Consider the following 14,510-nt stretch of genomic DNA (forward strand, 5'->3'; position numbering starts at 1 on the left):
TCTATTTATTTATTTTTTTTATTAAAAGTCATATTTTACGTTAAGATATAATAAAGAAACTACATTTTGTACCTAAATATATTTTATTTATTTATTAGTGTTTGACTAATAATTTTAAGCTGGTAAAATAAAAACTTTGTTTGAAATGATTTTAAGATAATATAGATAAAATTCAATCTACTTTACTTAATCCAGGTTAAACGGAAATGGGTTTGAATTAGGTTGGGATTGATCCATCCACCACCAACAATCATGACTGTTTCTTGCACCCCTATGATTTCTTCTTACACCCCTACATTTTTTAAAATCCCAAAATTACTCCTGCTCCTAAGATATATAATAATACACGTTGAAAGATAATTTATGATTTTTAACAATAGTAATTATTGTTGGAAGTTCATCTTGCACCATGGTGTTAGTTCCATGGTTACTGATTTTGGATAGGGTTTCGTAAGCATGTTTGTGTGCGGTGATGGTTGGCTGCAATTTCGTCGTTCTCATACGTTTCTAATATGTATTTTGTTGTCCATCATAGTTTTGGATTGTGTAATTTGTAAATGTTACATATTACACATTCTGTAAGTGATAAATGAAAATTTATACATACTGGAGTGTATAATTTTTGACATTAATTGAAATTTATTTGTTTATTTATCATTTTTCACAAATTTTTTTATAATTATTTACTAGTTATATTTATTTTGGTTGACAATTTAATATTTTTAAATATTAGAATGATGTCCAATAATGTTTTAATAATTTTGATGTTTAATTTGTTTTTTTAAATGATATTTTTATTTTAAACTACATACCTCAATGAAGAAATTTAATGTTTACTTGGACTTATTGCTAGCAATAGGAAATTTACTGTTGTCGTTAATCAAATTCTTGAAAACCTCCCATTCATTTCATATCAACGAACTTACCAGAATATAAAAAAAAATGCGTGTAAAAAACCTCATTCTGGAATAAATGAGATGTCTAAAAGTTTTACAAGGGTAAAGAAAGAAAATGCGTAACACTTAACCAATCAGGAATTCCTAAGTTGTTTCACCCCACATTTAATGTTAGACTGTTTGTTGAATATGAAAGTATCTCAAAATGTGGTTCTCACAAATACCGAAAGGAAGCACAACATCAATATGGACATAAAGTCCCATGGGATGGAACAGAAGAAAGAAGCTAGCACAAAATAAGTGGGATATGGTAACTTCTTTGTGGCCTACAAAGAGTCCTTCCTACAAGCCAAGAGATCTACCGTTAAAATTTCTACTATGCACATACAAAATGTTAAACCCTTCAATAATCTGATACCTAAATGATTTACACAAGAACTGATTATATACATTCACTACTTAGCCATGACATCCATCTTCCGAGTCTGAGAATGAAACATTTCAACTATATCGGAAGCTGTGCTACATTCTTCTGGGTTTCTGTCTGAGACACAGCAAATAAATCTTGGAAATCTGATTGAAATGCCACGAGATGGATGAACTAAACCAATTGCAGCATGATGAACTGGGGATACTGTAAAGTCTGCTCCTTTTATTTCCCAAACGACTTGTGGACAAAACCAAATGTCTGGTTCCTCTCCTGTTTGATAATATGGCGGTTTTTTGGACAATACTTTGTCCCCAGAGAAGAATTCTTTCATCTGCAGTGGAATATAATTTCAAGTCAGTAATGATAAAAAATGTTGCCACCAATACACAGCTTCAAAAAGAAAAAGAAAGCAATAAGCCCTTTTTGCACCACCATTTACGCAATGTTAGATAACTGGATGAGTTAATACTGAAGAAGGATAAGTTTAACCTACATCATTACTACATGATCTATTTCATGATACCAATAAAAGCTCCGCTACTTTTACATAGCAAATTTCTATGATAAACACGGATAGTAGGCCATAGAAAATAATAAAACCGTAAAAGACCTTTATTTTAATGTCTATTAAAGTTTAACAAATTAATTCAATTGTCGACTCTCTGTAAACTGAAAAAAAAAAAATTGTCAAGCCTATACGAACAAAATACTCAAGATTGCTCTCAGAATGCAAATTAGACGTGCAAGGACACCATAATACATTATTATTCTGCTAATACGAAGGATTAATTTGATTTTAAATATTCTGATTAAGTAGCAAGACAAAATAGTCTACCCCACCCTGAAATTTTTTTTCGCTATTCTTCAAGGTTTAAAATGTTTTATAAGTGCCGTCGAATACCATTTACCTGAATATGAATGACCAATGACTACTAACTTGCAGAAGTCGGCATAAAATGGTTAACAATCAACTATTATGAACCTCGACTATCTAAGAAAAAGAAACATAGATCCGACGTTGGTGTTTCAAGACTTCATATTTCAAACACAGGGTTAGAAAAAATATAATTACGATTGCATCCTCAACTTAAGATGAAAGAGTACGTCGTACTTCGAGTTAGCTGGCATGTGGCACAGAATACTTTGAACTCAATAATTTATACCTCTATATAAAATGAATCTGAGAATCCAGACATCACACGACATACACTTTGGTACTCCTCTGTTTCCGGATTGAAACACGCCACAAGAAATGGACTATACCTGCAACAGTAAAAGATCCAGAGATAAACAGCAGTAAAGTAAATCGATATCACACACCAAACAAAATCATTGTGTAGGTGCAGAAAAATGCATACACTTTTCTGCCACTTCATTTTCCATTTGTTGTTTTAACAAAGTTCTTAAGTAATCATGTATGGCATATCAACCAGTGAGCAAAATAATAAAACTTCATGACTTTAGGAGACACAAATTTCTATTCCAATTACCAAGCCTGGCCTATTGCATGACATAATTATGCTATTTTTTTACCAATCACATGGAACATAATATTTAAAACACCTTTTTCAAACTAAAGTACCACTCAGACTTTTGGTGATTTATATTTACTATAATGCATCACAGTTATTGATCATATTCATATTTTAAATTTGTTAGATAGGACTATTGTTTTATTGGTTGCACCTAACATAGATATATCACACAAAAATTTCATACTAAAACAAATTATCGTCCATCTTTTGATTTGTACTGAGCATCTGAGAATAAAAGGACAGACACTATGCACTAAGAACTTTAGGCTTGCACCCATGTCCGATTAAAGCATAGCCCTAACTACTGAATGCAAGGGTTTCTCATTACCTAACCACTTGCTTCCACAACCTAACCCCTAGTAAAAGTTGGTTGTCCAGTCACACTGCTGTTTGATGGGTCAAAAAAGTGGCAATTTTGTGGTAGCTGACAACGAATTTCCCCCGTCAAAACCTGTCATTTTTTAGGGTTTTAAGGGGTAAACTCAACCACCCAAAAGGTTAAAAACCCTATCCTCTACATATTTTCCCCATGCTTTCTCATCTCATCTATCTGTTGGAGATCTCTTCTATCTGTTCTGCCTCAGTGCAACAAGAGCAGTAGAGCCACTCAGTATACACTATACCACTAGCAATTTGGGTGTTAGCTGTTACAAGCTACCACCACTATATGAGATTGATAAAGCTTCAAGAAAATGAAATTTCTAGATACAAAACCATTATTTGCCTTCACCTAGCATTCTTTTGACAGAACTTACTAAAAATGTGAGATAAAATAATTTTAAGTTAATGAAAATTTCCTTGCAGCATCTTAAAATGATTTTAAGAGAAAAAAGTATGAAGATTAAAATTACCATCCAGCTTTCCTTCCATTTCCATGCCAAGCACCAATCGGTACTAAATCAAGAGTATCATTTAATCCTTCCACATAATCTCGCTTGACCTACAAAACGAATGATCAGAACATGATACAGATTTAATACCTAAAGTGTCCATAGTACTGCAGGACAAATACTAACTTTTAACCATTTATCAGAACGCTTTGATGGAAAATAGCCAGCCTCAACATCCAATGTTTTCACCATAATTCCTTCGCATGAAGAGTGGATTGCCTCTTCCAGGAAAGTATTTATCTTAGTTAATGTGGCTTCGCAAGCTAAGCAAGCATCATCTGCTTCAATCTACATTTAAGTTACTCATATACATGCCTTCGTTAAATACATTTCAGTAGAAAATAGTAATCATAATCTGGAGCACTTACAGTTGTTTCCTTTGCATATTCAAAATACCCAGGTTTCTCATCATAGAATAAATCCTTCAGATCTGTATAATTTCCAAGACAAACAAAAGGATTAATACGAAAGTGTAATTACTAGTAACAGTACATTTTTGCCTCAGAAAATGCAGAAGATTTACGGATGATTAGATGCATACACTTTCGTCTAAGGCGTAGAGGAAAACCCAATAACCTGCAAATTCGAAGGATATATCAACTGATTAAGGATAATTTGTCTCATTATATATCAAATCAATACTGCCCAGACAAACCTACTTTGCGTTTAATTTGAGATTCATATGTTTGATCATCATTGATTAACTGCACAATTGTGCATTATGTGAAAATGCCACATTTTTTAACCCTATCTGGTTTTATGGTCCATGCTACATAAGATACAATTGTTTGCGCCATCTTGTAAACAACCCACACTATAATCCCCCATAATCAATATACTATCCAGTCTTATCCAGTAGTCAGGGTAAAACATCTTTAATATGCATCAAACATGGCCATTGTGTTCATGCGAAACATTTGCTAAGCTCATCACATATTTATATAAAATTGAGTAAAAGATAATTACTGCTCTCCGTTTGCGAACATTATATCAAAGACAAAGATGCATATATCCACCTGCACGAATAGAAGAAATCAGAATTAAATCCAAAGAACTCAACTGCAAACAGAGTTGAACAAGAGAACTAGAGAAGTACAAAGAATGACAAGAAATCCTACTACAAGAACTAAAGCAAAACCAAACCACAGCAAATACAAAGGAACGAAAGCAAAGAAAAATGACCTAACTAAAAAAAAAAGAAAAGAGCATAATTTCAACAGAGCTCTCCAATCCCTCTCAAATTTCCATGTTCTTGATAATTAAACAAATGTTGTAATACTTCATCCGACTAAACCCTTCGAAAAGTTAGCAAGTCAGGTAACATTCCTAAGATTGTTCAATAATTGGTTTTGATCAAAGTTAATTACCACCTGAAGTTAAATAATTATGCTCTCCATAGAACAAACCAATATCAACATGCATTCTGGTAAGATATTTATTGAGTAGGGGTAATTTTCTTCTTGCCAAACCCTTGTGAAAGTCCAAAGCTCCCTCTAAGGTCAAGTCTTTTATTTTGAACTGTAGTACTGAATAGAATTAATACAAATGACATGTTTTATAGGCCAAATGCAAATGTCCAACCTTGATGCTCTCTGCTGTAACTAACGCATCTTTTCCACCTCTCCCACGTGATGATAGCTCCTGGAAAGACATAATCCTGCATCCATTTTTCCTGTCTATACCAACAACCTGAAAGGTACAGGAACCATAAAGTTATGAGTGAATACTAGGAGCTAAGTTAATAAGAACAAATATAAAGAATATCATGGCAATAATTTGTTATACTTCCGCATCCATTACGAAAGTTGATGCAACAGGCTTGCTGGATTCCTTGATTATGTCAATCAGATCAGGAAATCTTGAAGTTGTTTCGTCCCCATTTCTAGAAAAAACACGAATCGATCCATCAACTAATTTGTGAATTTGGGCCCGCTGACCATCATACCTGGGATTAAATCAAACTCAATTTAACAAGTGGTGTGAAAGAAAAATGCAATTCATCGAGAACAAGAGAGATAAGTAATACAGAAGCGGATCTTAACTCTTAATAAAATCACCACCTTAAAAGGTATTAATAAACACACAAATTTTGAAACTCAGAATGTTAAAATTTTGGTTTTTTTTTCACCGACAATCTGATTACTCTGATTTGTACCAGCTTTCCTACCATCGTAAAGATTATTTCTAAAAGATTAAATCTTCAATTTTTATACTAAAAGATGTTGTCTTTTTCTTTTTAATAGTCAAATTGGAAAAAACATTAGAATTCACAGTCAAGAAAACTTAACAGAACATCATCTCATAAGTTTGTATACACATGACTGAAGACAGGCAGCGCAACTGTATAGGATGCAGGATTGTACAGCATTAACATACAATTTGACAAACTTTGAAGTGATTAGAATTGCAGATAAAATTACTATTTTAATATGCACATTGCTTTAACAACCAACCTGTTCTGACTGAAATTTCGTATGACCCAACTAATATATACCACCAAAGTATTAATTAGTTGAATGCAATGACATGTCAAGAGAGAAGTGAACATAAAAGGGAAACAACTAACTAATTAAGGAATTGGGCATACTTATATTCACATGTAAATGCTTTATTTTCAAATAGCTTCAGTGCTTGAGGAATACCATTGGTGATCCTATGAAGAAATGGAAAATAAAAGAATCAATTGGGAGTTAATAAAGTAAGTGAGGACTTCTGAAAACCACTGAAGTTAAGAAAAGCTTCTAGAAACTTGAAATCAAATCATCAAGATTTGAGGAAAGGGCCAATATATGGAATAGTATATACTTTGCTAGCATAGGCTTAATTGGTATTCCTGGAACCATTGATAAACTTGAAACCGAAAAATCAATGCCTTTGTTCATGAGAGATGGAACTATTAGATCCTGCATAAGTAAATGACAATGAAATTTTTTAACATCATGAGACTGCTTTATTACTTAGAGTCAAAACTAGGCAGATTATCCTTCATGAATCAACCTTAAAACAAACAAATTTGAATTACAGACAATCAAGAGAAAATCATAACTTAAACAAAGTTATTGGAACCTAAAGAGAAAGCACTGGCAAAATTGTATATCAAGCATTATCAATATTTGATCATATTAATCTATGCAGTAGATATAAACTTATTATAATGCCTATACTTTCTCACTTTCAACAACAGCTTCTCAGAAACAAGAAAACATTTAGTGCCTGCCAAGCTTCCTATCTCCTACCACATGAGAGTACTATACAGTCTTAACATCAGCCTAATGAATGCAACAATGTTGTGGTCTCAACCAGAAAATCTACCTAAATGCAAGACTCACAATTCAAATATACAATACTTACCAGATTTGGCAGTATGTTATATGCTTCAACAACTGCCATAGAAAGAACCTGGGGAGTGAGGAAAAAAATTTAGTGACAGATATAAATTGTCAATTCTACTATTAGAACATTTTTTACAGACAAAACAAGCCCGTTGAACCTTGTTTTAACTGCTACTGCACTTTTTTCTCTCCCTCTCATCTGAAAATATTTCTTCTATTGTATTAATACCGAGTAATGTAAATGAAATTTTTTGTTGTTCCATTGCTAGACATTCAGGGGTTTAAAGCAACAACCATCTTGATGATGTCTGTTGAATTTGGAAGGAGGGCATTTAGAAAGATAGGGAACATAATCTGAGAGAAGGGAAGCATTTATTCTTGTAGAATGTAATGTACAGGTCTTGCATATAGTCCGTATACACAGAATAGAGTCTTCAGGAATTACTGGAGATTATTCCCTCGGATTTATAACAAGTGAGGCAACTTCCTAGAAAACCACAACCCATGAACATTAAAGCATTTTAGCATTGGATAGTTGAACTAAAAACTTCTAACAAGTCCTTGTATTATATGTTACTCATGTTTTTTTCCTAAATGTATTATTAAATAAGGTTATCTTGTATACTAACAAAATCTTATCTCCTATTATCCTTTGAAATGGAAGTTCCTCTACATAGAAAATGGTAGATGAAAAGTAATTATTATGAAAAAATAATATCAATCATTAAAAAGAAAATAGGGAAACAAAATAGCACATTAATACATTAACTTGACCATAGGTAAAAGAATATCACTGCTGAATGGACCTGAAGCTTCTCCTTCAAATTTTCTGCAGTTCCTCCTTGGTGAAAAGTAGGGCTAGAATTCATAGCAACAGCATGAGCCAATGCAGGCAAAACAGTTCTAAGCATGGCCCCAATCCTTAAGTTCCTAACCTACACATAAAGCAGAGTTCAAACTTGGACTCAAGCAAACAAGGATACAAAATCTGTTTGTCTATCTATCTATATATTGATTCAAGGCATTAGAGAAGCATACTACCAGTCACCATCACATACATACATTCAGAATAGATATTGAAATGTAATGTGTAGAGAGAAGATTACACAACCTAGTCTGATATATATGACTGCTGATGAACTAATGGTAATTGAAATCTCTTTGGATTTAATTGTATACAGTATACCATGGTAAATAAGGCATGCAAGGGAACTGCCTACTTCTTAACTTGATTATTATGTGTAAAATACAAATTACCACATCTTTCCTTCAAATATCTGTCAGAGGGTTTGTTGTTATATACTAAGACACAAAAATCATTATGTGGATTTCACTCAGTACCTCTCGATTTTTTATTTCCAGTTGCAACTGATTGATTACCTATAAGTTAGCTACGATGAGCTGTCAGTGTAATATGATTGGATTAGCTTGCTGCTTTCTAATATGTATAAATACAGACTGTTGTACTAGGAATAAACATATTTTAGACATTTCAGTTTTCCAGTTGAAATAAACCTTAGTTTTCTCTCTCTGGTTCTTTCAGATTACAATAGTTTCTACATATTCAATATTGAGAAAGAAGGCTTGCTGTGTGCTTCTGCTTTTTAATGGCATGGAGGACCGTATTATTAAATGGAAAAGTTAGGAAACAGTATTTTCTCACAATCATGTTTCCTCTCTGCATAATCCTTAACGGCAAACATTATTTTTGGTGCTTAATAAATTATATTATTCAATGAAGATGTTTGCAATGATTTTGCACACAATATACATTACACAAAAAAGAAAAAGAAAAAAGAGTAACAAGTAATCACAAAAGCAAACTAAGACCACGACAAGGAAAAAACACTGTTAAGTGGACACAACTATTGCAAGTCCTGTACATTAAGTTGAAGACCCTAAAATCAAGGATGATTACAAAGGGATTTATTCCAGGTGATTTATGGCACACTGCTGGGTTAAAGATAAAGTGAAGTAAAAGCTGGGTCAATTCATAAACTGTGCTTCGTTCTTGCCTTCTTGGTCATAAGAACATCCCCTTTCTCATGTTTATGATCACCATAAGAAATGTCATGTCTGCACGTAGCAAATAAATCAAGTCACGGTCTCATCTGTTTTGATATAAGATAAACCCAAATCCAAATTCCTCACTCCTTAGAATCTTTTTTTCCTTAGACCCAGTTCAAGCAGTATACACATACCTTGATGAAACTTATCTAAAATATGGATAAATACCTAACCGTAACAATCTGTAAGTGCCCCTATAAGCCATTAATAAGCTTTATGGCATATCTAATAAGGATAAACATCTAATATAACAATTTGTAACTGTAAGTGCCTTGACCCTGGAATAGGATAAGCTTCCCTCCCACCAAACTTCTATGTACAAAAAAAAAAAAAAGATATTTACCAAGGTCCGAACAAGAAACTTCATCTCCTTCTCTCGGCAGGAGTGCATGAGATGAACAATGATGCCTTTCTTGCGAGATATACTTCCATTGCCTGTTTGTACACTGATGAACACTATATGAGAGCATGTAGAGCAGAACTAAAAGTATACCTAACTAAAGAGCAATACAAACATTTAAATTACATGTGACCCTAAACCTAACACTGACTTTAACTATACATTTGAAGAATAAACAATTGGGAGGTATAATATCCGTTGTGTGATGTTAGGTTACCATACAAAACAGAATGGCTATTAATACCTTATCTTTTGTAGCGCAGAGAAAACATCCTTAATTAGAAGTGGTGTAGGTGGTGCAAGTAATCTCTGTGTTTGACGACATTCTTGAGCAACATCACCTTTAACCATTGCAGGTTATTTCAGTTATTCAAAATCCTCATAGATGGAACAGGTTTAGTAGTAAAACAGTAAAAAACTATGAAAAAACTTATCGAACCGAGATCACCAAATTTGTTATACATCTCCCGTATTTTCAAACGATTTGTTCCACAGGCCTCTTCAAGTGCTGCAGTGACTAAACTTCCACCAATATTTAATTCCTGACATTAATAGTATAATGTAAGGAACTTTGTTAGTGCATAACAACACTCTTATTGCAATACTGCACACTCCTATTCTCATTCAAACTTAAACAAGTAACAACCAGAAACAGTAATTATGTTTTCAGATAGGTATTTTTATTGTTTGAATAAAGTGATCTTCAAATTGACTGATAGATTTTAGTGGTCAATTTTAATAGAACTTGGAAATACTATTCGCTTCAAGGGGGGAAGAAAAATCATGCAGAGTGACATAGTGAACCCTGCTTCCTACATGCTCACACGTTATTTATAACTATATCTAAAGGGGATGTGAGACTTTGGTTTATACATTTTTGTGTTCCATTTAGCCCCTATATTTTCTCCATAGTTCTCTACTCATTCTTATGACTACACTCTTCAAGCCATGCATATCACTGTATCAGTGATAGGTATTCAGACCTATAACGAAATACACTTTAGAAACTGCAGATCTTTATTCCAACAACACACCATGTTTCCTCCAATGTAGAGAAACCAAACACATACAACTTCTAGTTATTCGAGAGAACCAAACTCTCCACTCCTCCTATTCTTTTCAGAATTTACAAAACAATGAAAACCTGCTAAAATAACTGTCTACACAGACTTTTATAACCTACCCACAGACAGTTATAATTGTCTGTCCTTTTTATTTCTTCTAACATAAATGTTACCCTTGAACCTATCAATCAGCAAACCACTCTTTTATTTTATTGAATTTAGTATTCTTAGAAAAAAAATAGAGGCACTTCGTGCTTCTTTTACCATAAAACAATAAATAAATAATTAGGGTGTTGAAATCATGGTTACACTCGTTGTTGTGATCCAAAAAAAAAAACTGAAGAAGAATAAGGAATAGAAATTCAAAGAAAAAGTAGAAATACAAAATGGCCAGTTTTGATACAAACAGTCGCCCTCAAGCTATGATGAAGGACTAAAATGCCATACATAACAAAGTGCTCATGCGTTCACCAAGGAAATTAGGTCCTAGGCTTAAAACATTGATACAGCACATATAAAAGAGCAAAGGAAAGGATAAATATTTTACTTTGATTTATTCATTTATTTTCAAATTACTCAGCTACCGTTTCATTCTCATCAATGACAAAGATTATAAGACCAAATTGTCAAGACCAGGAAACCTACCTTATTTTCATGATCTGCAGCAATTTTGTTTGTGCATAGATACACAGCAGGAAGCACATCTGCCGGAGATAAAGCCAACAAACTGTGTGATAGAAACATTGCATACAAACAATGATCTTCAATTAGCCAATTAGGGGAAAAACTGTTTCATTATTCCATAAAAAAAGAAGAGAGGCAATGGATAATACAAAGAGTAGTAACAAGTGAACCTTCTAAACATATTGCATAACAATGAAGTAGCTTTAATCTTTCCTCTCTCACCCTCAAGCAGGTTGAAGGTTCGTGCAATATGTAAATATGGTGCAGGCTGTCCATCTCTCCAACATGCTGCTCATTTATGTCCATTGTATACATAGGTTACAAGACAGAACAGGAATATAAAAAGTAAAAAGTAAAAGTAAAAGCATGGGGCTGTACAACTTCTAAACCAGTACATCCGAGGGGATAAAAACTAAAACAAACCATGTTCTATAGGATTGTATTTCTCTGGTGGTAGAGATAGTTGAGTAGCATCTACATTATCTTTTAACACTTTCTGCCCAGAAATATCTGGCATAATTCTTAATTCCTCTGATGCATGTTTCTTTACTAATGGTCTATCAATTTTGCTCTCCTCTTGAACTGATAATTCATTTTCGCTAAGATTTCCAGAATTACAGTAATATATATCCAGTGCTTTATTGACATCTCCTTTTGTCTTCTTAATTATAGTCATGGCATGGTTCTTTAATGACTCATTCCCATTTATTATCTGCAAAAATTGATCGATTTCATCCTTGTAAATTTGTCCAACATCAGTTGGCAACAAGTCTTCAACTTCAGAGCTTTGTTCAAGCTTTGGTTCAGAATTATCAGATTGAGTACCACCAGGAATCTCAGGTATTACTTTCTTGAAGAATCTTGTAAGTGTGGACTGCTTTGAATCACTTGGTTCGGATTTTGCTTTGGCTTTGCCTTTTTTGTTTGGCTTACTGTCACTGCTTCTCTTCCTTTTGGCAGGAGAAACGGGACTAGGTACTTTATGCCTCAGGATAGTTGATTTAGAGTCTTGACTAGGAAAAATGTTAATATTTTTGCTAGTGTTGTTTGCATTATTAAGGCTAGGTTTTGCAAATGAATCAGTGTCATTTAATGTGCAGCACTTGGATGTTGAAACAGGAGTTTGACAGGAAATCACTTGCTCGTGAAATTCAGTTTCACGTTCATAGAAATTAGAAACAGCTTCAACGACATTACTCCCAGAGATGCTGATCATATCCAGCATCTGGTCTCGGGTGACCCACGTGGGTAAACTACAACTAAGTTCTCGAATTATTTTCTCTTTTTCTTCATCGGTCAGCAAAGTAGGATCTTCTGTACAAGTATCTCCCATAAAAGAATGCAAACCCACAGCCACACCTGGATCAATACTCTTATCACCTTCTACCTCCTGCAATGGAATGACTTCCTTGCCCATGCCTTGACCTGGTTCCAGAACATCACTAACACCCTTCTCAGCCTTGAAACCCACTTCACCAAGGCCACGGCAAAAACCCCTTAAAAACTCATGCTTGTTAGCAGTCTCATCAACTAACCCGGCAAAGTGCTTCATAATTCTGTTAGCATGTTTACTGTCACTCTTCTCAACATCCAAACCCACAGTCGGAACAACCCGCTTTGGCTTCAAAAACTTCACATACTCCCTGAGCTCATCATAGTTCGAGTGCTCACTATAGGGCACAAGATGAATCTGAAATGAATCCTTGCACTTGACCGCAAACCTACTGCGCTTCACCTCATAGGTCCAGCCGGTAGGAACAAAGCCCACAACCCTGGAGTAGGAACCCCCTCTTTCAGCCATAACCTCCTTCATCTTAACAAAATTAGGCCTAAAGTATGGCCAAGTCTCCCCCAACACATTCCACCCAACAACATGAATATTACTCTCCAACCCATTCTCAGTAAACTCACCGCTCTCCCCATACCCAAGAACCCTCAAAACCTCCATCTTCCTAGCATCAACATGTATCTTCCTCTTAAATCTACGTGCAAGCTCAAGCAAAATCTTCTCCTTCCCAATAACATAAGTAGCAACAAGAAATAGAACTTTATCATTACTATCACCACACTCACGCTCAACCCTCTCCACAACACTGGCAACGTAATCAATAGATTCCTCTTGCGAGGGGAAAACGAACTTAGGATTACAATATGTCGTGTCGAGAAAAACCGCATCGGCACCGACGAAGGAGGCGAGGGCGGGCTCCGAAACCATGGAACTAGAAAAACGGAAGTCGCCAGTGTGAACGTACCTTAGGGCGGCGGTGCCATCGGCGCAGGGGATGGCGAAGAGGAACTGTACGGCGCCGGGGCAGTGGTTGGCGTCGAGGAGGGTGACTTGGGCGCCATCAATGCAAAGGGTTTGGCGGAGGGGAAGAGGGACGACGAGGGCAGCGGGGACGTGGAGGATGTTGCGGAGGAGAGAGGCGGTGGTGGCGGAGCAGAAGATGACGCCGCGGGACCAGGAGGCGGAGAGGCCGGTGTAGTGGTCGGAGTGGAAGTGGGAGAGGAAGTAGGAGTGGGAGTAGGGGCCGGCGTGGCGGAAGGCGTCGACGAGGAAGCGTGTGTGGGGGATAAGTTTGGAGTGAGGGAGGGAGGAGGGGAATGGGGAGAGGGAGGTGGAGGCTGGAGGAGGAGGGTCGGGTTGAAGGGTTTTGAGGGCTGTGAGGAACAGCTGGGTGGAGTCTAGGGTTTCAGAATCCATGGAAGTTGGAATAGTAAGCAATCACATTATGAGAAGGAATAGGAATGGAAGAAGAAAGAGGATCCTCAGGTCTGGAATCGGAAATGATATGGTATTTGCTTTCAAAACTAGTTTCAGGTGCTTGAGACACAGTGACTGACTGGCGCCAAAACGTTCACATTCTGTTACTTTGAGGTTCTCCCACGTCTGTTTTTTCAGGTTCGGAGGCGAAAAGTTTCCAGTTTCAGGCATAACTTTATTTGTGGCATGAAAGGATGCTTAGATATTAACTTCTATGAGGGAACTATATTAGTGGCATGTGATAGAATAATCTAATTGAGAATTTTCTTTTTTTATAGCTACGAGAGTTTAAATATAATCCATATAATAGTGACTGATTTCACAACATATTCACTTTATAGAAAAAACTTGTAGAATATTATGATTTATATTGAACCGTTAACAAGAGACTTGAGAATATAATGAACTTCAATTATCTCACAATTTATCATCTGGATGGATTCATATA

At 35.3% G+C, this 14,510-nt stretch overlaps 1 protein-coding gene across 5 annotated transcripts; it reads right to left on the reverse strand.

Annotated features, from left to right (window-relative positions):
* Nucleotides 1-1,022: 1,022 nt before the first annotated feature.
* Nucleotides 1,023-14,389, reverse strand: LIG6 (DNA LIGASE 6). Of its 5 annotated transcripts, none has more exons than XM_047297072.2 (19): nucleotides 11,722-14,370; nucleotides 11,469-11,586; nucleotides 11,260-11,341; nucleotides 9,999-10,092; nucleotides 9,795-9,891; nucleotides 9,494-9,596; nucleotides 7,890-8,018; nucleotides 7,103-7,150; nucleotides 6,557-6,654; nucleotides 6,339-6,404; nucleotides 5,537-5,696; nucleotides 5,333-5,440; nucleotides 4,718-4,767; nucleotides 4,293-4,327; nucleotides 4,120-4,181; nucleotides 3,878-4,039; nucleotides 3,713-3,801; nucleotides 2,490-2,589; nucleotides 1,023-1,657 (listed from the first exon to the last, which is right to left on the reverse strand). In XM_047297072.2, exons 1-19 carry the CDS (start codon nucleotides 14,000-14,002, stop codon nucleotides 1,352-1,354), a joined length of 4,188 nt encoding a protein of 1,395 aa, XP_047153028.1. In that variant the 5' UTR covers nucleotides 14,003-14,370; the 3' UTR covers nucleotides 1,023-1,351. The 5 variants fall into 5 exon arrangements, 3 of the variants coding, with proteins under 3 accessions (XP_047153028.1, XP_047153019.1, XP_047153036.1); XM_047297063.2 differs by having other exon boundaries at nucleotides 9,990-10,092; nucleotides 11,722-14,367; XM_047297080.2 differs by lacking the exons at nucleotides 1,023-1,657; nucleotides 2,490-2,589; nucleotides 3,713-3,801 and having other exon boundaries at nucleotides 3,880-4,029; nucleotides 9,990-10,092; nucleotides 11,722-14,385.
* Between the last annotated feature and the right edge of the window lie 121 nt (nucleotides 14,390-14,510).

This window comes from Vigna umbellata, chromosome 4, assembly GCF_029865625.1.
Source record: "Vigna umbellata cultivar VRB3 chromosome 4, Vumbellata_1.0, whole genome shotgun sequence".
Classification (NCBI taxonomy): domain Eukaryota; kingdom Viridiplantae; phylum Streptophyta; class Magnoliopsida; order Fabales; family Fabaceae; genus Vigna; species Vigna umbellata.